This window comes from Pezoporus occidentalis, unplaced genomic scaffold (genome assembly GCF_034315485.1).
Source record: "Pezoporus occidentalis ecotype Australia unplaced genomic scaffold, CSIRO_AGI_Poc_V1 ctg162, whole genome shotgun sequence".
NCBI classification, from domain to species: Eukaryota; Metazoa; Chordata; class Aves; order Psittaciformes; family Psittacidae; genus Pezoporus; species Pezoporus occidentalis.
Window position 1 is genome coordinate 1,342,414 of NW_026913447.1, and position 22,558 is coordinate 1,364,971.

At 39.4% G+C, this 22,558-nt stretch overlaps 1 protein-coding gene across 2 annotated transcripts in view; it reads left to right on the forward strand.

Annotated features, from left to right (window-relative positions):
* RAI14 (retinoic acid induced 14) overlaps positions 1 to 22,558 on the forward strand; it is an 87,462-nt gene that overhangs the window by 50,959 nt on the left and 13,945 nt on the right. For both annotated transcript variants that reach the window (XM_062612900.1, XM_062612901.1), the window contains exons 3-7: positions 615 to 745; positions 17,725 to 17,813; positions 19,474 to 19,538; positions 21,975 to 22,032; positions 22,418 to 22,488. In XM_062612900.1, the coding sequence (XP_062468884.1) occupies positions 615 to 745; positions 17,725 to 17,813; positions 19,474 to 19,538; positions 21,975 to 22,032; positions 22,418 to 22,488 (414 nt within the window). The remainder of the gene's footprint in view (positions 1 to 614; positions 746 to 17,724; positions 17,814 to 19,473; positions 19,539 to 21,974; positions 22,033 to 22,417; positions 22,489 to 22,558) is intronic.

The window sequence follows — 22,558 nt, forward strand, 5'->3', positions numbered from 1 at the left end:
CTTTTCTTTCAGCAGCACTAGAAATGTGCCATCTATCTGAGTAGCTGATTTGTTTGTTTTTAAGACAAAAGTGGAGGATAGAAGCTCAGTAAAGCTAGTTGCAGTCTGCAAAGGGCAGTTACTTAATCTCTTACTCTCTACAAAGTGTGAGCTGGGAAAAGCCTTAAATATTCAAAGTATTGGCTGGCCTTGTGTTGCTAGGGTGGGGTGTGAATCAGCTGGGGCACCTCATCAACATGATGTATGTGATGAAGATCTGGTGGGGCCAGTGTAGCTCCAAAATAGAAACCAGGACAAGACAAACAAAGAACTTTTTAAAGTACAGTAAGAACAAATGGATTTTTTTTGTTTCCTGCACTACTCTTCTACAGATTTTCCATGTTAGATATCATCTTCAGTGGTCACTTAGGCCCTGGCTTGAACCATTAAGTCCTTGGGACCCTGTGCTGCACAGGTTGCAAATTACTTCTGTGCAGCTTTCTCTGTGCCATTTCTTTGAGTTGGGATTTTGCTTCAGCTTTCTGTTGTGATGAAAGTGTGCTGGATCATTCTGGAGAGCCTGGACACAGTGCTGGCACTAATAGTATTTCTCCCCTCTTTTTCTTTTACTCCAGACCAATGAGTGGAATAAGAATGATGATCGGCTGCTGCAGGCAGTGGAGAATGGCGATCCTGAGAAAGTGGCTTCGTTGCTGGGCAAAAAGGGAGCCAGTGCCACCAAACAAGACAGTGAGGGCAAAACCGCGTAAGTCCAACTTGAACACGTGATATATAAGCACAAGGCAGGGGGGAAAACCAGCTTTGTATGTGCATGCCACCTCCATGAATTAAGAACCAATGACCATCCTGAAAATGAAGTTTTCTTTTTCATCTGAAGCACAGTATGTTCTGGAAAGCTCTTTCTGATAGTCTATAATTCTACATTTCAAATGCCGTTTCAGAATCACAAACCTGTTGAGGTAACTTGAACATGAATTTCTGGTTAGATTGGAGCCATTTTAGGACAGGATATTTTGGAACTTGGTATTGTTGTGGCACCCTGCAGGCTGCACACTCCAAAATACATTGATCTTTGGGGCTATTTTTTCCCATGAACATTGGTTTAATGAGATAGAAATTAAAATAAATCTTCTTTCTAAGGGGTTATTTTGAAATGAATGGTGACTGAGTTTTAAAATCTTGTGGATGCTAATGATTCGTGCAACCCTTCCTTGTTCTGATTATGGTTTGGCAATGAAAGTCTTGTATGAACGAGATTCCTTTTCAGTCTCAATATATTTCATATATTCTGTTTTCGTCTTCTACTTTTTGTTCTCCTGTGAACATTCTGAATTGTGGAAGATGAAAGATTCCAGGAAAAAAATTACAGCCAAGGGATTGCTATCCTTAAACTTCCATTCTTATGGCATAAAAAGGTGATTAAATGGATAAATGAGAAATAGGCATCCCATGACAGAACCAAAGCTTTCATAAAATGCTGGATAGGTGGGAAGAAAGGAAGACATTTTTTAGTCTTGGGAGAGGCAGCACAAGGCAGTTTATACCAAATTATAAGTTCTAACAAATTACCGCTGGGTTACATTTATTAACTCATGCTCTGCTTCTTGCTTGGTCTTAGTTTCCTACAGCTTCTGTGTTTCTTTTCTGCATCTGAGGAAACTAAATGATGGCCGTGACTCAAAATGACCTGCACTTTCTTACCACAGAAGTCCAAGACTTCTAATTATTTCAAGTGGGCTTTTTCCACGCTTAATGTGTTTATTTTAAAAAGTTTCATACACGTGTTTTCCTTTTGGAAATAATCAAAGCATGACTTCCATTAAATCTTCTGAATTACAGTTGTTTAGCATCCCATGTTTTTACAGTCAACATAACTTCAGAGTTAGATTCTTAAGCTGCACTATATCTAGTGTAACACCTAGTTTTCACAATTCCCAAATAATCTGATACTGTGAATTTTTCTAGGGAACCAACTAAGACTGAAATCATCAGTGAGTAGATACAAGCCTTAGCTCTTAAGAAACAGGATTGTAACTGTAGGGATCTGGTGCAGTGATTTTCAGCTTCACAGAAATGTACTGCATACTCACCCTTTTTCTTTTTAATTGCAAGTACAAAGAAGTTGATCATCATATATTAATGATGCTGTTACTAATAATGATAATTGCTTGGAACAAATATGAATTAATGCTGTGAAGATTTCTGCTTCTGCTTGTTTTGTATATTCATTTAATTGTCACTTTTTTAGTTATTTCTCTGTAGTGTTTTAAAAGACTTCTTAAGGGAAGAACAAAGAAAAATGCTATTGCTGTGATACAGACATACAGCATGTCAACTCTCATTCTGTTTCCAGTGCTTTCAGAAACTTAGCAGAACTGCTCGGGTTATTTCTGTCTCTGTTTTGAAAGATAAAGGCTGACAGGTGTAGAAACAATGACAGGGATCTAGAGAGGCAGAGCTGCCAAAGAGCATCATGACCCCGAAACGTTATCCAGTATGGCTTATTAATAATGGGCAGTGTCCTGTTTGCATTTTTCCCGCTTCAGAGTCTTTTTTTAGTGTGTACAAAATGAATTAGAGCCATCATTTCTTTAGAAGTAGGCTTCTTTCTCCTCTGCAGAGTGCAGTGCAATGCCAGAGCTTCATTCCTGCACAGTGATGAAAGATGTGTAGTGATGAATGATGCCAGGGCTTAGTTCCTACACAATTATGGGTACCTAACATACCTGTATCTCTGCTTCGTGGTATGGACCCTGCTGCAACGCAGCACTGAGGTTTGTTAGTGTCATGCGGAAGCATGGTGCTAGTTTGTCAGATACCCCATCTGGAACATGGGAGACTCTCATGCTGGGAAATGGCAATCTGGAGAGGTTTTTCTGGGACAACTGGCAACCGTCATGCTCAGATTTCACTGTTTACAGTTTAGACAGTGTTCTGCAGTGCCATGTGGGAAGGGAGCTCTTTGGAGGAGTGGTCTATTGATCCCTGTGAGTACATATTGATGCCTTTGTTTACACAATTAGACTGAAGGTGACTAACCAGCACATCATGATGGATCCAATTATATAACAACATGCATAATGAGATTAGAGACTTTGGAATGTGCTTGAAAGCAAAAAAAGGAGAAACAATTACATGTTGCAGTGCAGGTTTGTTAGGTCTGTCGTTGTCTGTTGCCTTAAGGTTTCTTTTAAGGTCCTGCTTATTCGTTTTGTAACTGATCCTACAAACAAAATTCTTGATACTGCCCAGATACTTATCTGAAGTATAGTAATACGTCACATTATTTTAAACAGAAGGTGGAGAGGACTCTGATTTTTCATGTTTAAAGGATACTTCTTTAACACTACTGTGTTTAATTTAAATGGCTTCTTAATACAAAATGCTTGAACTGCGAGGAACAGAGACCAGAATCCATGATTTTGTTTGTCTTGTTAAGTACTGTATGCATCATTCCACTAAGTCCATACAGTGTGCTCCAGATCTGGCTTGGTTTTGGACATAACTACCTAAATTTCACCCGTGTCCTCTTTTGCCTTTGTCCTATACAGCATTTTCTTTGTGGCTTGCCCACAAACAATAAAATAAAGATGCTTAAATTAATGAGCATCTTAATTAAAATCTACCAGTAAATTTCTTAGAGGTAATATTTACAGATTTGCGTAAGGCAGTTTAAGTTTCCGGCAGTACTTCTTAAAAAAAAGGTATTTAAAAATATATGGTCAGAATAATTGTGTTTTTTGAAACTTTTCTGACTTTCCATACCACTACTCTGCCTCTGACTCAGTCCTTTCTATAAACAATAAATCAATTTTAAGGCCATGAAGCAAATCCACCTTCGTCATAAGTTGACAGGCCCATTGTTGCTCCCACTTACGCAGCACAGACTATTGCCAAGCACACTTTAAAAGAACCTATCCGGAAATCTGACTCTGCCATTGTAGTCTTATTCTGCCAGATAGGTTTTTTTTGTCCAGCTTCCTTAAACAACAAACCAGTACTTTCCAGTTTGCAATTTGATCATTTAAATCCCACTTAAACTAACAAAAAGGTGTTTTCAAAGAGAGCCTTTTCGAGACGGCATAGTATTAATTCATGTACTGCACTTCCCATAAGAGCAAGTGATCAAATGTGCTGTTATTTAAAGAAGCTGCTGCTATTATTGTGGGGAAGGGGGGAAGGGGCAGAATTTTGGAAAGGATTCACAATGTATAAATGGCAGTACTTCCTTGTCCTATTTTGTCTGTGTGCCAGTCCATAACTGCCATGTTGGCACGTTTCTGCAAGGTACTGAACTAGAATTAAGTGCTTATGGCTATTAAATGAAAAAAAAAAAAAATAGGAGTCTTTCAGGTTTTTTTAACTGCAGTTGAATCAGCTGTTGTTTTATAAAATGAGCCTGACAATGGTACAAAAAAGCTTTAGAAATCTTCACAAATTCACTCTTTAAGAACTCTTTCACTGTTGTCAATAGCAGTTAGTAGAAATTATATATTTTCATTTGAATCAGAATGTTCATGCCTTGGAGGCTGAACTGAAAATTCCAATCCTTCATATTTATCATGTGCATAGCATTCATTTTTCTTTTGTCTTTTGGATCTTATTATATAAGGGGGGGGGGGGGGTGAGTGGCATGAAGTGCATCACTGTTCAAAAGGTAAATCAGATTTTAATTACCTTTGAGAGATCCTTTCTTATGTGTAATAATATTTATCTTAAAGGAAGCTATTGGAAGAATACAGATATACTGCAGTCATTACACTGTTTTAGTTGAGGAAGAAAACCACAGAAAATGATTTAGACAGCTGATTTTCAAAATGGATAAGTCAGATGAGTCTATGAAGTGGAAGAATAGTTGTATTATCTTCCCTTTCTTGGCTAGAGATTGTTATAAATCCTCTCAGAAGCAGGAACTAGATGATCTTTAAGGTCCCTTCCAACCCAAACCACTCTGTGATTCTACGATTATTTTCTTGTCTGTGTGTTGAGGGTCGTCTGTGTAACACCATGCTCTAGAAATATTTCTTTTGTACAGACCTTGTGTCATCTCTTAAAATTGCCTTAACACTAGAAAAGCATATTAGATTTTCTACTAGTCTTTTGAAAATTGGAGTAGCATGGGAGCTGCAAGAAAGGTCTAGAGCCTGAGGATTGTCACCTCTTCAGGAGTGGAGTTCACTGGTGTTCCAGTGACCTGATATGACAAAATATTTTATAATTTACTTTTATCAGAATATTTAATTTATGGTGGTCCAGATGGTCACAAAAATGTTGAGGTTTCAGAGCATGGACAAAATAAAGAATACCACAGAGATCTCCACCTGTGTTTTTATCTTTAATCAACAGATGGCTGAAATCTGGTTCTTATTCCAGAATTTCTTGTAAAGTCTATTTCTGTGGAGATTTGGGTGTAAATGCTTTTGTTTCTACAAAATTTACCTGAAGTTCTTTTCAGGTTCAAATCCTGATTGTTCCGTATTTTTCTCACTCTCCCTTGCAGCACTGTTAAGAATATAATTCAATTAAAATGTTGATATTAAGTTTCCTGAAAATCTGATTTCTGTTTTAGACTAACACTTAGAAACATTAATTAAACATCTGGGTATGGCTGGGCAAAGCTGTCCACTGTCAGAATACTAAATTGGGCTAATTAACTTTCTGTTACCTTCAGTATGAGCTGATTGTTAATGTGTAGTGAGAGGAAATGTTCTTACATCTATAATGGAGCAGCAGTACTTAACTTTGATTTTATAATTTGTTGATAAATGAAAAAATCCACATTTTGTACAAACATTGCTGTATTGACAATCATGCAAACTTTTAAATGAGATCCGTGGAGTGGAATTCATAGAATCGTAGAATGGTTTGGGTTGGAAAGGACCTTAAGATCATCTGGTTCCAACCTCAATGCCATGGGCAGGGACACCTCACACTAAACCAGGTCATCCAAGGCTCTGTCCAACCTGGCCTTGAGCAGTGCTAGGGATGGAGCATTCACAACTTCCTTGGGCAACCCATTCCAGTGCCTCACCACCCTTACAGTAAAGAACTTCTTCCTTATATCCAATCTAAACCCCTTGTCCTATCACTACAGTCCCTAATGAAGAGTCCATCCCCAGCATCCTCATAGGCCCCCTTCAGATACTGTGGAAGGCTGCTATGAGGTCTCCACGCAGCCTTCTCTTCTCCAGGCTGAACAGCCCCAACTTTCTCAGCCTGTCTTCATACAGGAGGTGCTCCAGTCCCCTGATCACCCTCGTGGCCTCCTCTGGACTTGTTCCAACAGTTCCATGTCCTTTTTATGTTGAGGACACCAATACTCCAAGTCAGGTCTCATGTGAGCAGAGTAGAGGGGCAGGATCACCTCCTTCGACCTGCTGGTCACGCTCCTTTTGATGCAGCCCAGGATACGGTTGGCTTTCTGGGCTGCAAGCGCACACTGAAGCCGGCTCATGTTCATTTTCTCATTGACCAACACCCCCGAGTCCTTCTCTGCAGGGCTGCTCTGAATCTCTTCTCTGCCCAACCTGTAGCTGTGCCTGGGATTGCTCCGGCCCAGGTGTAGGACCTTGAACTTCTCATGGTTAAACTTCATGAGGTTGGCATCAGCCCACCTCACAAGCATGTCGAGGTCCCTCTGGATGGCATTCCTTCCCTCCAGGGTATCAACTGAGCCACAGAGCTTGGTGTTATCTGCAAACTTGCTGAGGGCACACTCAATCCCACTGTCCATGTCAGCGATGAAGATATTGAACAAGAGCAGTCCCAGCAATGATCCCTGAGAGACAGCACTTGTTACTGGTCTCCATCTGAACATCAAGCCATTGAGCACAACTCTGCGTGCGGCCATCCAGCCAGTTCTTTACCCACCGAGTGGTCCATCCATCAAATTGATGTCTCTCCAATTTAGAGACAAGGATGTCGTGCGGGACAGTGTCGAGCGCTCTGCACAAGTCCAGGTAGATGACATCAACTGCTCCACCCCTGTCCATCAGTTCTGTAGCCCCATCATAGAAGGCCACCGAATTGGTCAGGCAGGATTTCCCCTTAGTGAAGCCATGCTGGCTGTCACCAAGCACCTTGTTGATTTTCATGTGCCTTAGCATGCCTTCTAGGAGAAGTTGCTCCAAGATTTTGCCAGGCACAGAGGTGAGACTGACTGGTCTGTAGTTCCCTGGGTCATCCATTTTCCCTTCTTGAAAACTGGGGTTATATTTCCCTTTTTCCAGTCATCAGGAACTTCACCTGACTGCCATGATTTTTGAAATACGGTGGACAGTGGCTTAGCAACTTCATTTGAATTCATGTTAATGGTTTTCTCCTGGCCCTTCATTAAAACAGTGTAGACCTCTTCTGATGACTTGGAGATGTCATTATCCAGTTTTTAGGTGTTAGCTATGCTTTGGATAGGACTTGAAATCTACAGGATTCAGGTTCTATCACACACTTTTAAAGCAATTTTCTAGAAGACATTTATTATTTTTATATCTTGATGTTATTAAAAAAAAGAGAAATAAATAAACAATCCATCTTCTGAGGAGACGAATTAATATTATTTAATTTGATTTCAATTATGAAGATCCTGGACTTCACTTCTGAAAAACTGATGCTTTTTGCTTGTTTTCATTAGTGATTTCCTTTATTGTAAACCAAACAAATGCCACTTATTTGAAGAACAAATTCCCTATTTCATATAAAGTTCTTTGAGCACTGATAAACATCCCAATGGGTTTTGAATCTGATATGCACAGGACTTCCTGTGGATGATGGCTAGAGTTTAAAAGGGAAACAATCAGTCTGTAATTTCTTTTAGGAGCCAGCTTGTATCTTTCTTTTCATACAGGCTGATAGAATGGCCATTCTTAATGAACTATTGCATTTCATTATCAATTAGTATGCTGCTATCTCAGAAGAAAATAAGTAATCTTTCAAAGGGCCCCTGTACATGTGTTTGGATAGCCTGTGAGCTGCCTGTTCACTCCTGCTTTGAGTAGGATCAGCCAATCCTGTAACACAGCATCAGGCAGCCTCTGGAATTCCCTGTAAAGCAGCTCCATTCGCAGGACTGCCAAATACCCAGATTTTACCAGACCTGGCCAGGTTTCAAGTTTGTCAGTTGCTTGGATCAGAGCATAGCCTCGATGGTTGGAAGCCTTTGTACGCCTGGCTTGAAACAGCTGCAACTTGGCTGATGTGGAGGCAGAGCCCAGTGCCCCACTTCTGCATGAGGAGCGCTGTGGCTGGCAGGGTTGCACAGGGAAGCGTGCCTCTCGTGTCAGGCCAGAACCAGGCTCTTTAAGGCTGGAGGGGACAGGGCTAAGGCTGCAGTTAGATTTATATCTACATAATGGGCTGCAGTTGTTTTACATGTTTTTCAAAGACTTAGGCAACCAAATGAGCTGTGTGTGTATATTTTAATTACACAAACTGGCTGCTACTGGATTGCAAATGTACTCTAATCTAGAAAGAGAAAGGGAGCAGACAGCCAAGGCAGAGCAGTGTGAAAATGTTTGATTTATTTCTTTTTTTGTTAGCTTCAGAATGAGGTATTAGGCAGTAGAATATGCTGGTGGCTGCTTATTTATTGGGTTTATATGTTGCTCTGCATTTTCTGCTGCCTGCTTTGCAGGTGCATTCTGTGTTAGGAAAGTACTAACTGGAAAATGTAGGAAAGCTCTGAAGTTGCACTTTCCTGCATGTGTCTGTCTTGTAGCCCATATTCCTCTTCAAAAATGTGGAACCTTAAAAGCTTTAGTAGTATAGTTATTCTGAAATGCGAGATAAAACTATATTGCCATAATAATTTAAAGAGTTTATAAAAACCAATGTTAAGAGGTCATCTTAACCAAGTGGTCTCTGAAGAATGTGTTACTACTAGCTTCTTTACTCTAAGTACATATTATTCCATTTGGTTTGCAATTCCCTTGTGAAGTAAGAGAAGTTCACTTTATACAGTTTAATAAAAAAATAAATCCAACTAGTTCTGTTGCTTCAGACCTGAAGAGGTCTTAAGTATCATAAGTGTAAAAGGCACAGAAATTTCAAACACAGCACATAACCCTGAGCTATCCTTTGTTGACATCCCTCATGTTGCATAAGGATATTCAATGATCTGAGATTCTTGGAGCACTATACACAGTTCTTGAGCCTTGCTGGATTTTCATGCAATAAAAATATTTTCTTTAGATTAAATTTTACTCAGTTATTCTCAGCCTTTCCAGCCTTTTCTTGGCCTCTTGTTATGCTAACATGGTTTGGGATTTCCTTGCTTTCCTTAGACTTTTCATGTACTAAGGTGGTTACTAGCTTTTTCTGGCCAGCAGTACCAAGTTGGAGGATGAAAGTCAATAGAGACGCTAGTCATTGCTCTCACTGATGGGCTTAATTTTAACTCTGAACTCTATTCTGGCCTTGCAAGAAACCACAGCAGAAGGCTAGCTGGTTTTACCTAACTTGGGAAGGAAGTTAGGTTGATCTGGGCACATCCATGGCAATCTCAGGGATTTCACCCTATCCTAAAAAGATGTTTTGCCAGAAACTGTATATATTGAGATGCTAACTGCACCCCTGTGGGCTTTCAATGTGGGATATGTATTTAAGGAAACTGTCAGAAGGAATCTTCCCTACCCTTCTCATTAGACGCATAGGTCACACTGCTCTCGTTTCTAGGCCCTTTCAGCTTTTTGAGACTTCGCTGTTGTGCTTTGTCTGTTTTCCTACCCTACAACACCAAAAATAAAAGTAGCATTCCAAAGTTTCAGACTTTCTGTCAGCAGCTTTCAGAGTGCCGAGAAGGTCTCGCTTGGCAGAATCTCTGTTGCAGTTTGATGATGTTAGTTCTGAGGGACTTTAAAAATGGACACTTGCAGGAAAATGTGTATGATAAATCTGAATTGTGAGCACTTATGTTTACCATTAATGGTACATGGAAGAAAAGTCTATATGCTTCAGACTTGAAGTGGGAGTTTGTGTTAGTGTGGTAACAGAGTTTGCCAAAGAAAACTGTGTGTGAAAATGGAAATGCTGGAACACAACCTGAGAATGAAAAATATAAAGCTTCTGGGGATCCCAGAAATCTTTCTGAAGAGTAGCAGGGTGGATATTTTTCCTGAGTTTGAAGGCTAAAATCAGGAGTCCATAGCTTGCCAGCTCCTGTGTTGCATGATGCAATTGCTTCTTTTCTATTAAGAAAACAGCCATTCAGCAGGCTTGCTTTTTATTAATGTCCTATACTTCCAGGTGTGTATGATTGAAACAAGACTTTTTATGCTACAAGGCAAAACTGGAAATTTTGTATGAAAACCGGTGTGGTTTGGGTTTGGGTTTGTTTTCTTTTTTTTTTTTTTTTTTTGGGGGGGGGGGGTGGTTGCTTTTAGTTCATTTGTTTTAAAGCTGTTCCAGATATGTGCTAACACAGAGGTGGCACTTAGGGTTTTTGCCAGAGGGTTTTGTGGGTATTGGGAGAGGGCAGATGCCATCTCATGTTTAAATAGAAGACAGGAGAATACAGGCTTTATGCATCACTTCACGGTGGATGGTGCTCAGTGGGAGACGTGGGAAAAATTTCTCACAGCTCATTATAAATCCATACCTGCCTATGTCAGCTTAATAAATCTTAACCTGTCTACACTCCGGAACATGTTACTAGCAACTCATTGATCAAATGTCTTCAAACTCAGAATACTTAATTTTCTTATGGTGCCAACTCTGGCTTGAAAGCAAAATGTATTTTCTGCAACTGTTTTTCCTAAGATGATTTTTGCACTCTTGTGGCTGCATCCATGCATGTGACAGGATCATGACATGGACTGCCCACACTTAATGAAAACCCAGATCTCTTACATCTAGTCTTATGAGGAGATTAAGTGAGTGCGGTGTGAAGGTATAGCTTTCATTTGTTTAAAAAATAATTTAGAAAACCCCAAAGAAATAGTAATTATTGATAGTGGTACCTGTAGATGTCTGATTTTTCCTTTAAGGCAGTTTGATTTGCCAAACATCTGGATGGTTCCTCCATAATTAAATGGTTGGCTGTTCCTGAGACACATATTGTCTCAAATGAGTAACTGTCTCTTGATAATGCAGTCAAGGAAAGATGAAGGTTCTGTTTTCCCTTTCATGAGGAAACATTCATGCTTTAATCTTGGGTTTTTAGGTTTAAGGAGAAATTCTGTGTTCTGTTACTTGCTTTGTACTGATGGGGTGCAGGCACCTATAACTGTGTGAAGAAACAGTGGAAAGCAGCTTTAGTTTTCAGCTGGTTTTCTTCCCTTTACCAGCTCACCAGCCACACAGATACCTATCTATATGTGCTGGTGCAAGGAAGAAGCAGACCCACGCATGTGCTGCTCATAGGAGCATTATTGTTGACGGTACAGACAGTTAGGTAGCTACTTTGCTGAGAGCCCTATCTGGGTTGATAGAGGAAGGCAGAGAACACCTCCAGTTTCAGGACCTTTATGGGACTTTCCCAAACTTTAAATTTGAAGGTGTTTCTTTTTCTATGAATTAGATTCGTTATTTATAGCTTTTAAAAGGCTTACTTTTGTCTTTTTTTTTTTTTTTCCTGCTAAAATCTGGAACCATTCACAGAAAAGTAAGCTATATTCTTTTCTAATTACTGATGATCATGCTACATATGAGAGGAGACCATACTGGACTTCCTCCTGAGTGGCTGCAGGCACTTCCTTCATGCACAGAATAGTGATACTCACAGCCCTTTTTTCCTCTAGCTCGGATCTCAGGCACTCTAGCACTTCTGCCACGCAGCCTGTGATGGAAAACAATCAAAAGCTAGGTATCATATCATGTATTTATTTCTGCTGTTGTTACTGAAGTAGGAATTGAGGCTTTGAGGGATAACAGACACCGTAAGCTACATTTTGCCTCTAAAATGTGTAAAAGCTCAAGTCAACGCAGAAAATCAGCCAGGTTATCAGCAGGTCTCTTTCTGACTGACATAGCTTATGAACCGCTTGCCAGATCTAGTAGCAGTGAAGCTTGAATATCTTCCATTTCTATATATATATTTAGTCAACATTTTGAAGACTCCAAGCAGATCTGTATCTTTATCAGTCTTGTTTGTTTGTGTAAAGGTATTGGTGCTCAGGAAACCATAAATCATCAAACTGTTTGCAGACAAGTCAAAATTTTTAAAAGTCAACAAAAAGTCGACATACATTAGAAAATTAAGAAGAATGATCTGCCTTGGGGAGGGATGTTTTTACTCAAAATAAACCTTCACGATGAGTGTGTGTGAGTTCATAGTGTATTTCAAACATTCTTGCATTTGAAATATTTTCTGAGCACTCAAATTAAAATGGCAGAGAAAAATAGTATTATACGCTTTCATATAAGTTTGATTTTGTTCCATGCTTGTCATAATAGAGAACAGCAAATATAATACTCACTTACCCTCCATAATTCAACTATGTACTTTATTTGCTTTGGATTTTTGTAAGTAATGTGTCAGACTACTTTCAGGCCCTAGAGAAAATCTGTGTTACAGAGAATGCTAATTCTGACCTGAAAAAAACCTCTGGAGCATGACCTTGCCAAACAGAGATGGAGCCCCCTGATTGAGTGTAATTTTTCAGCTCTTTTTTTTTTTTTTTTTCCCGTTTTTCTTTTCACAGATGAAAATTTCCTACTTATATTTCTTTTTTTGTATTTCTTTTTTAAATTTTTTATATTTATTTTTTTTTTAATTTTATCACATTGTAGTCCACTTTTTCAGCGTTTTCCCTTGATATATGGACCACCCAGTTGTTTTAAGACAGCTGTCAAAAAAATATGCAGTAAGAGGATTGTGCTCAGTTTTGCAGGATGTAGCTGTGCAAAAGGTTAAGCAGAGAACCTAGATATGGCAGACCCATGTCTTACTGCTAACACCACCTTAGGCAAAGCTCAGTTGGCTTCATTTTTACAAGTCTGACCTCTAAATATAAATTAATTCTTTTCTACCTGTGGTGAAATGATTTGTAAAGGAATGTTTTATGTAAGCTGAGTAGTAAAAATTACAGCCCTTTTCTATTTGAGTTAGACTGTCTGGCCCTTTAATGAATTCTGGAAACACTCATTCTCAGCCTTTTAGCAAAGACCAGCTTTATCTGAACTCTTGTACTCTCTCTGTCAGACACTGATTGAAGAAATCCATTCCCTTGCTAGCTTGCCTTCATAAGCAAAACATGGAAAAGATCCTTTTTCCTGAATAAAGGATGGGATTGTTTAGGACTGTTGTAGGTGATTCACCATTTGATATATGCTATCTGTAAGAAATCTGCTGCTTAAAACCAAGCTCAGGGATGTCATACACAACTGTCCACTCTGTTCAGTCACCAGTCATTCATAAAATCCATCTCTGTATCAGTGGATTTGAAAATGTTACTTGATTAAAATTTATGATCAGGAAATTTGAGGTCCTGACAGGACTTTGAACCTTGTAATTGTTCTCCAGTTGACCCTGGATCTGATGAAATTTTGCTGTTTTCACATTTACTCTCAAGGCCTGTTTATTACAACTCAGCCTTGCGTTCCTCCCAGAGAACATAATTTTTTACTCTATCTTGTTAAGGAGTAGGTAATTATGAGACCTGTACATTCCCAGTAGGAAAAAGCAGTGTCAACCAGCTGATCTTCATTAGCTGCTGCAGTGGTGGGTATCAAATGCTACTTGCTTCAGTTCTAGATCTGATGAGAAAAATACTGGGAAGGGTGCCTGTCTCTCTCCTGCAATGAAAGGTCTGGAGACAATAATAAAAGACCATCCTGTCCCTCAGGAAGAACAGAAATATTATACAGCAATAAAAGAAATCTGTCTCAAATCAGTTCAAGCTGGGGTGTCAAGATGTGGCTCAAAGTGTTAGCCCAGGGTTATCTATTGTGAAGGGAAAATGAACTAGGTTGTAGTGGGATTTTAGGCTGAATGAGAATCTAACCCTCAGCATGGCCCTTGCTCCAAATCAAGCCTTACATGTTTGTTTTTGTTTGCCTAAGTCACTGCACAACCAGGATGTGGGAGGAAAAGTTGTTTGCTTTCATATCAAAGAAAGTTTATTCGAAAGATGCAAGTAAAATGCACCACTGCTTAAGGCTTCCAGATGGTGAGAACGCCGGTGTTTGGAAACCTGCAGCTTTTGCCTCAAATATTTTAGGACAGTTTATGTGGCATGTAAAGAATTACTCTGTACTGAAATGAATGCCTGTAGACTTCTTTGTTTCAAGAGCCTCCCTTGCTGCACAGTGTCCCTCACTATGTACTACTAAAGTGTTTCAGTTTTGGTTTTTCGGTTGTTTGATTTTTAAAAAGTTTAAACAAACAAACAACCCCAAAACAAAACCGAACACATACACACACCAGAAAACCCAAACAGTGGGGCTCTTAAGTTCAAAATTGGTTAGAATTGCTCCTCAAGGGAAAGTTTTTGCCCAGCACTCTGTCATACTCTGGCTTAAATATCACTGTAATAGGTTCATGCCAGTCTGGAGTCATTCTCCTCTCTCTCTCTGGAGCAGGGCTGATTTCCTGGTCAGCCAGTTCAGTTTACTAAACCAGCAGCTAACCAGCCGTATTCCCCCATTCTCCTCCCGATTGCTTTTAGCTTACTAAGAGAAAACATCTCACTACAGGGGTATGCAAGGGGTAGTAGCAGTACAAGCATTTAGGGAGGGGACAGGAATAATTGGACAAGTAATTGGGAGGGAGCTGTAGCAGCCCAGTTCTACTTGACTTAGGTCCCTGTATAAATGACTAAGAGTTAAACCTTACCATCCTCTCTTTTCACAGGACTCTCCACATAGCTTCTATGTTTTTGCTCTCACCAGATACTTACATCTTTACCCATGTTCTCTCATCTTTCACGCCACTTGTGCTACTTACAGATGATGTTTCTTTCTTCCCATCAATTTGCGAGAAATGATATTTTCTTTCTCGAATATATTTTTGGCCACATGAAACAAAGCATCTGTGTGTGTGACGAGTTGAAGAAAACCGGCATGGGAATTATTTGTGTTGATGGGTCTGATGTGTTATTCATAGGTGCATAGCCTGAAAAGGGTTAAGTTTTTCCTCTCTCTGATACTGTCTTTGATGTCTGATTTTACCTAAATGAAGCTTCTTTTTGCTCTTGTGTATTCATGTTGCATTTGGCACTATCATACACAGTCTGTCTGTAAAACACCAATGTACCAGATTTAGCCAAGTTATTAATATTCAGGTATTTGTTATGAATATTGACAAATGTAAGTGAGCCGAGTTCCTGCTTCACGGCCCTCCTAGTATATAAGTGACTTCAGGCATATTGTGTATCTACACAAATGTATCTGAACATGTTTCCATATTTGCTGGTATGTTTTGCTGGCTAAATCACAGGTGTTGGAATTTGTCAGGCTCCTTTTGTGTCCTCCCACAGCCATTTTCCCAGAGCCTGAGGAGCGTCTTCTAAAGAAGAATATTTACACAAAGACATTGGTCACCAAGTACATGGAGTTTTGATTTTGAGTGACTAGAGAAAAACCAGCAGCAGTGCTTTTTATGCTCTTGGAAGTGTTAACTCTTCAGTTTGTTTATGGCAGTAGTAAGCATGAGGATGAGCACACAGGATATTTTTATATCTACAGAGAGTGGTTCGATGCTTAAGTGCTGTCTGTCTGCCCTTTGCAACGAGCAGTCGGTGTGGAAGGACTCCATGTAGGAAGTGTGGTAGTTGCTGTACATGGTAGAGAATTCTGTTCCAGGAGCACTCCTGTTTTGATTAATTCTACACCCTTTGCCAGACCTTGTCTGTAGGTCTTTTTCTCTTCTGAGTTTTCAAGAAGGCAGCAAAGAAGTCTATAGCTTAGGGAAACAGTTGCAGTTCACATACTATGTGCCTGAAATATCTGTTTCATTCCTGCCTGAAATTCCCAGTTTCCCTGGTTATCAGGCTGAACTTTCAGTGTTAGTTTTAACGTTTAGAGGAAGCAGTTGTTCAAAATGTAAACTCTTAAATACAGTAGTTGTTATGGCTACATGATTTCTGACTTTCCCTTTAGGGTCCAGGGGAAAATGTCCATAACACAGGGGTGCATGATGTTAAAACTGAATGTCTCCCTTAAAAGATACTAGAAAACATTTCTGGAATTCTCTCTCTTTCAGCTCGGGCCTGTTGAAGGTCCAAAATGTTCACATGCAATTCTATGGTAATTGAAAGTGTGTTTTGTCTTGAATTTTTTACCTTGCTTCCACTGGAAAACAGCTGTGTATATCATGCTGATATTAGTAGAACCCACAGGGAAGCAGTATGTCTGCCAGTACTGTGCCTGTATCTTGAGACTCAATGGTGTTGGCACAATACACATCAGGAGGATATAAACTTACCTCTTTTCAGGAGCTTTTCCTTCATTTTTGCTTCCCAGCAAAATTAAGCCTGCAGCATATGCAGCAATTTAAGACTGCTTCTGTGAATCTTGAGGTGCCAGGGATGTGTCAAACATGAACCTTCAGCTGTAGAAAGGCTTGGATTCAGTATAACTTCTTTAGTTTGTTCTGTAATTATATCTTTGGTAATTCATGCTTTTGAATGCATCCTGCCATGGTGTGCTTGGTAACCTCAGCAATTTCCTGCTGTTCAAACAAGCAGGTGCTTGAGGTGAAAAGCAACACCAAAAGTTGAAAAAATACAAATATCCAGCAGCTTTGATTTCTCCAGGTGATATTCACAAACACTAAGGTTTGGTGTTTGGTTTTTTCCCCCCTTTACATAGATGAAAGATGAGCTCTGGAAAGGACATTGCAGAAATACAACTTGATATAATTTAATTTAGGAGCTAAATCTCCTTTTAGAGGAACTAAACCCTGTCCCCTGAAATGGGGAAATCGATACGGAGTAGAATGACTAGAGCAAAGTTGATCATTGTGAATGTTTTCATCATTAATGCCTAAGCCAAGGTGTTCTGTGGAGATATGTTACATCACTAGGGACATTGGTTTAGAAATTGTGTGGGACTAGATGCACATAAATCCATGGGTTAATGAGACAACAGCCTGTGTAGAATCAGAATTGTTTAGGTTGGAAAAAGCCTTCAAGCTCATGAAGTCCAACCGTAAACCTAAGTCCACCACTAAACCAGTCCCTAAGTGCCATATCTGCATGTCTTTTAAATACCCCCAGGAATGGTGACTCCACCACTTCCCTGAGCAGTCTGTGCCAATGCTTTACAACCATGAAGAAATGTTTCCTAATATCCAGTCTAAATATTTCTTAACATAAAATGCTCCCCTGGTGCAACTTGAGGCCATTTCCTTTTGCCCTGTCACTGTTACCTGGGAGAAGAGATGACCCCCAGCTCAATACAACCTCCTTTCAGGTAGCTGTAGAGAGTGAGAAGGTCCCCCTTGAGCCTTCTCTTCTCCAGACTAAACAACCCCACTTCTTTCAGCCACTCCCCTTAAGACTTGTGCTCCAAACCCTTCATCACTGTCGTCCTTCCTTGGACCCACTTAAGTACCTCGATGTCCTTCAGGTAGTGAAGGACCCAAAACTGAACACAGTATTTGAGGTGTGTCTACAAAAACTTTTTTATTTCCCTTTTCACTTTTAGAGCTATTGTCTTCTTGGGAGGCAGTGGAGGGACACCAGAAGATCTAAGGACGGGGAGGGGAGAACTTGCCAGTACTTGATTTGTGAATGAAAGAGAAAGGAGGTCTTAATAAAACAAAAGTGACATGTAAATCCTCTCTTCCAGTTTTCACCTGGCAGCCATGAAAGGGCATGTGGAGTGCCTCAGGATCATGGTGACACATGGTGCAGATGTGACAGCCCAAGATGGTGCAGGTATGCCTCTGTGAACCAACACATGTGGTATAATACACTCAATTTGCCTGTGTAGTTCTTGATAAAGCAACTACAGATTTGATAGCACTGCTTTTCCCTACATGACATGTAGGACAGCAGTTTTAACACTTGCAGGTTTAGGCATACTTGCTTTTCTGCATATAGAATTCAGATTCTAAAGCCCTTTAAAACTTTTGATCTAATACTATAAATGTCAGGATTTACAGCAGACTCCAGAAGTGACACTTGATAGGTTATTATTGGGGTTTTAATTTTATTTATTTTTAAATAAATTCCTCCAACTTTTTTTGTTAATTTCACATGAGGCTTTTTACAGTTTAAATCAAGATCTTCCATGTTGCTTTTATGTGCATCCAAGCCATTAACCCCATTAACTGTTACAGGAGTTGCAGTAAGACATTTCCTCAGGATTATGAAAAGAGCTGATACAGGCCAAAAGAGAGCTGAGAGCTATTAAGTGTGCTGTTTCAGCCCACTAAAGTCCTCTGCCTTAATTGCTATTTCACTAAGAGAATGGTGGGAGCTGAATTTGAAACTGGCACTCTTCTTAATAGATTTCAGTGGAATCTGTGCCCAGCATTTTCTCTGGCTAGCTAAGTCACCTGAATGAGCTGTCAGCTGAATGAGCTGTCAGCATTCCATCTTTCCAGTAATGACCTGTAAATGTTGGGCTCACCAGTTCTGTTATATGTGGAAATGATTTGCCTCTATAAGGAAATATCAGTGATAGCGAAGAAGAATTCAGATTATACATAATAATAAGAGAATATATGTGTGTGATACAGACTATTATTCAGAATTCATATTTCATCTTGCCTCAGGATTTATTAGTTGTTTGGATAATAAGAAGTTGCCTGCACTCACCTGAGAGTGTTGACCCAGTATTCATTAGGGAAAGCCTTGGCTGTAGTAGTCACATTATTTACAGTGAGATTCTGTTATCACAAGTGGCTCTGCCTGTATTTAGTACTAAATCTTGGCTTCTTCTTTCTTAGTTACACAGATAATTTATTCTTTTGCTGTCTTGGCCTCTTCAATTTTTCAGACGCCCTATAAGATGGACCAAGAGGATAGACTGCAGTCTTTCATCACAAATCTATAGTCAGTAAATCACTATTGCATAGCTAAACATGTACTCATGTGTGCTAAATACATTAACAGAAGAGGGAATTGAGAAGCAAACCCAAGTAGGCCATGTTCTGAGTCTTCTACGTGCACTTTATGGATGATACAAATTCATTGTAGTGTGGTTAATTTGCCTTGTTTTGATGGGTTCCTTTTTCATTGCCAAATGGAAGAAATCATGAAGACACTTGAGAGACATCTCTCTACAAGGGAGGCTGAGTAATGTAAGAAAATTAGGTTTTAAGAAGCACAGATGCACAATCTTAGATTTACCTCTGCCAAGGTATATTCTGACACAATGTTTGTGTTATTCTGTTACCTGCCTGAACAACAGTGTGTCATAAATGCATTCTGCTTGATGTAGGTTTTTATTTCTTTTTCCTCTATCCTTACTTTCATGTGTTGTGATAAGAACAAGACAGATAATTCAAAATTTTGCCTCTGTCATGGAAGAGTTTTTTCCTGTGCTTTGGCATGATTTAATGCTTAATTTGGTTTCCTTTTACTAATTTAGGACACAGTGCTTTACATCTTGCAGCGAAGAACAGCCACCCTGATTGCATTAAGAGGTTACTTCAGGTAAAGTATATTATTAATTTAATTTTTGAAGTTTTCCTTCTGTTCTTCTGGATTGGCTATACTACATATTGGCACATTTCCACCTAATAATCTGCATCACGCTCTCACACTTTTGCTCTGTCTCCTTGCAGTCAAGAGCTGTGCTCAAGTTTAAAGACCTTTTAGGCACTGAGAATGGATGATAGAAAACAGTGTGGTATCTTCCCTGAATGTTCCACAACTACCATGTTCCATGTGCAGCTGATCTAACATAGCAGAGTTGGGTTTCAAGCAGGTTGTAACTTTTAACTTCCTGTGTTTTGTCTGTGTGGCTGGATGGTTTTCAAGTAGATGGGTTAAGAGATATAGAGGAAAAGGATTTTTTACTTCTAGGGGGATTGTGATATTGTTCCACTGGAATGCTTTCTGTCTGTTGTTGACCACAGAAATGTCTGTTAACTTTGAAGTCAAAAGGAGAAGAAACAAAACTAATTTAGATGTGAAAATACGGAAATAACTCAAATCCTCAGTGGAATGAGGCAAATGAGGGGTTTAGAGAGGGAGCAGAAAGAATGGAGAAAGAAAATACAGAAATTAAGATGATAAGACTCTTGTGGTATTAAGGCTGAGGACAATGTGTTAGTAAGCAAGAAGAGACATTGTCCATCTTGGCTCCATTTCAGAAGGTCAGATGAGTTTTGATGGAGATGTGATCAGAGGAATGGGACAGCTTTTTGGGAGTTTTGGAGTTATCGGTAATACTGTGGCAAACCCACTTGAGAGCAGCGGTAAAAAAAGAGAATGGATGTCGTGTCCAAGCCTCTACATTGCTTTTCCCTGGTAACCCTGGGGCTCTCCAATTGTCCTGTGACTGACCCCTGTCGATGTCCCTGACAATACTGTCCAGTTACACTGATTCACCTCCATACTCATTGCAAGCTGTCCCTCCTGGTCTTCCACACCTGGAAGTTCTTTTCCAACATAAACGATTCTATGATCATTAACCACTGAGGCTCCCTTATTCAGGATTTCACTGTGAACACTTAGTACTTCTAATACAAACCCATTTACAGCATAAACAGTGACATCAAGCCGTCACTTATGGTATCACATGCAACAGCATCAACTTGGCAATTAAAAGTGTTTAATACCAAATATCTGCTGGCTATTCACTTACTAGCTACAACCACGGAGTGCTTTTGTTGATGTTTTCCTGATTTTATTACAATTTGCAAATTCCTAAATATGTTTGTAAGTGCAAACTTGTTGGTAATACTCTGCAATAATTCACGCTCTTCAGATTACTTTGTTTCTGTGGACCAGCTTGTGATGATATGAACTGTACCTGTGAGGAGTGCCTAATCTTGTCATGATGGAGGTGTATTAAAACAGGCTAAATAATTATTTTAGACAGGAAGAATCTTTACCTCTTTGTTACAGAATGTGGTAATCTATGTGAACCTGTTTTCCCAGAAAATCATAAAACTGTTAGAGGTAGTGCTACATTTGAAAAGCAAAAGATTAATGTTGGTTGGAAGCCTGTTATTTCAGGGTCATATCTTCTCATGTCCAAAGGAGAGCAATGAATCCAGGTGTAGAAGGTTCTAGAGCACAAGTCTGATGAGAAATGGCTGAATTGTTTAGTCTGGAGAAGAGAAGGCTCGGGGGGACCTTATTGCTTTCTACAGCTACCTGAAAGGAGGTTGTAGTGAGGTGGGGGTCAGTCTTTTCTCCAAGAAACAAGTGATAGGGCAAGAGATAACTGCCTCAAGCTGCGCCAGGGGCGGTTTAGATTGGATATTAGGGAAGATTTCTTTACAGAGAGGGTGCTCAGGCGCTGGAACAGGCTACCCAGAGCCCTGGTGGAAACACCATCCCTGGAGGTATTTAAAATATGTGTGGATGTGGCATTTAGTGGCATGGTTTAGTGGTGGACTTGGCAGTGTTGGGTTAACAGTTGAACTCGATGATCTTCAAGGTCTTTTCAAACCTAAACTATTCTGCAATTCTCTGATTCTTTTTCTTTGATGTAAACTAAAACTGAAATCTTCTGTACCAAAACAAGTCTGAGTAAAGTTTTGAAATTAGACTTTTTTAAAAACTGTTTATTTCTTTGAAGTCTAGATTGATCAGTAGTACCTGCTGGCTTGTAACACCACAAAATATAACTGGATTGTTGATGCTTTAGTTTTACAAATGCAAATGAAGCCTTATTGCCTTCAACAAAAATAATGCAAGACTAAATGTTTTCAATATAAGCTGGTACCACAAAAGGAAAGACCAGATTGGTAGAGAGGAAAGCTATACCTTTCTTCAATATTCTTTTCTGGAGCAGTCAATAAAACTTTTCTCAGAGATGTTCTGCACTCTGTCCTTAGCATCAACATTTTTTATTTCCTTGGTGCTTCTCTAATTGCCTTTTTCTTTTTTTTTATTTCTCTTTATTGAACTGTTCAGAGTAAATGTCCAGCAGACAGCACTGACAATTCTGGAAAAACAGCTTTACATTATGCAGGTAACGTCTTTGTTGAAAGTTTGTATCATTTATTTTGTCATGCTTCATATTCCTAGCTCTTCAGCCTGGTGGAGCATTTTAGATTCTAGTTACCTAACTATAGTGACTCCATCTGATTGTTCACAAATTTTAAGGTTGTTTTTTTTACAAACGCTGCAAATACTGAATTTCAGTTAATTACAGTTATCAAGCTTAACAGGCACACTTGCAAGTGCATAGCCACTGGAATACTTAAAATTAGATTGATTTTTATTTCGGTTTTCAAAAGTTATGTCTTCTTATGATAATTTGGGCCATGCATATCGGTTGTATTTCTGCATGCAACTTGCTGTTCATCCTTTCAGTCTTTTCTTCCTTTCATGCTTGTTGTCTTTATTCTTTTTAGCTTCATGTGGTTGTCTCCAGGCAGTTCAACTTCTGTGTGAACAGAAATGTCCAATTAACGTCAAAGATTTGGTACGTACCTCCTCTCCCATTGTGTCCTTCAGATACTTAAGAACTTTTACCACCCTCCACTCCAGTCAAT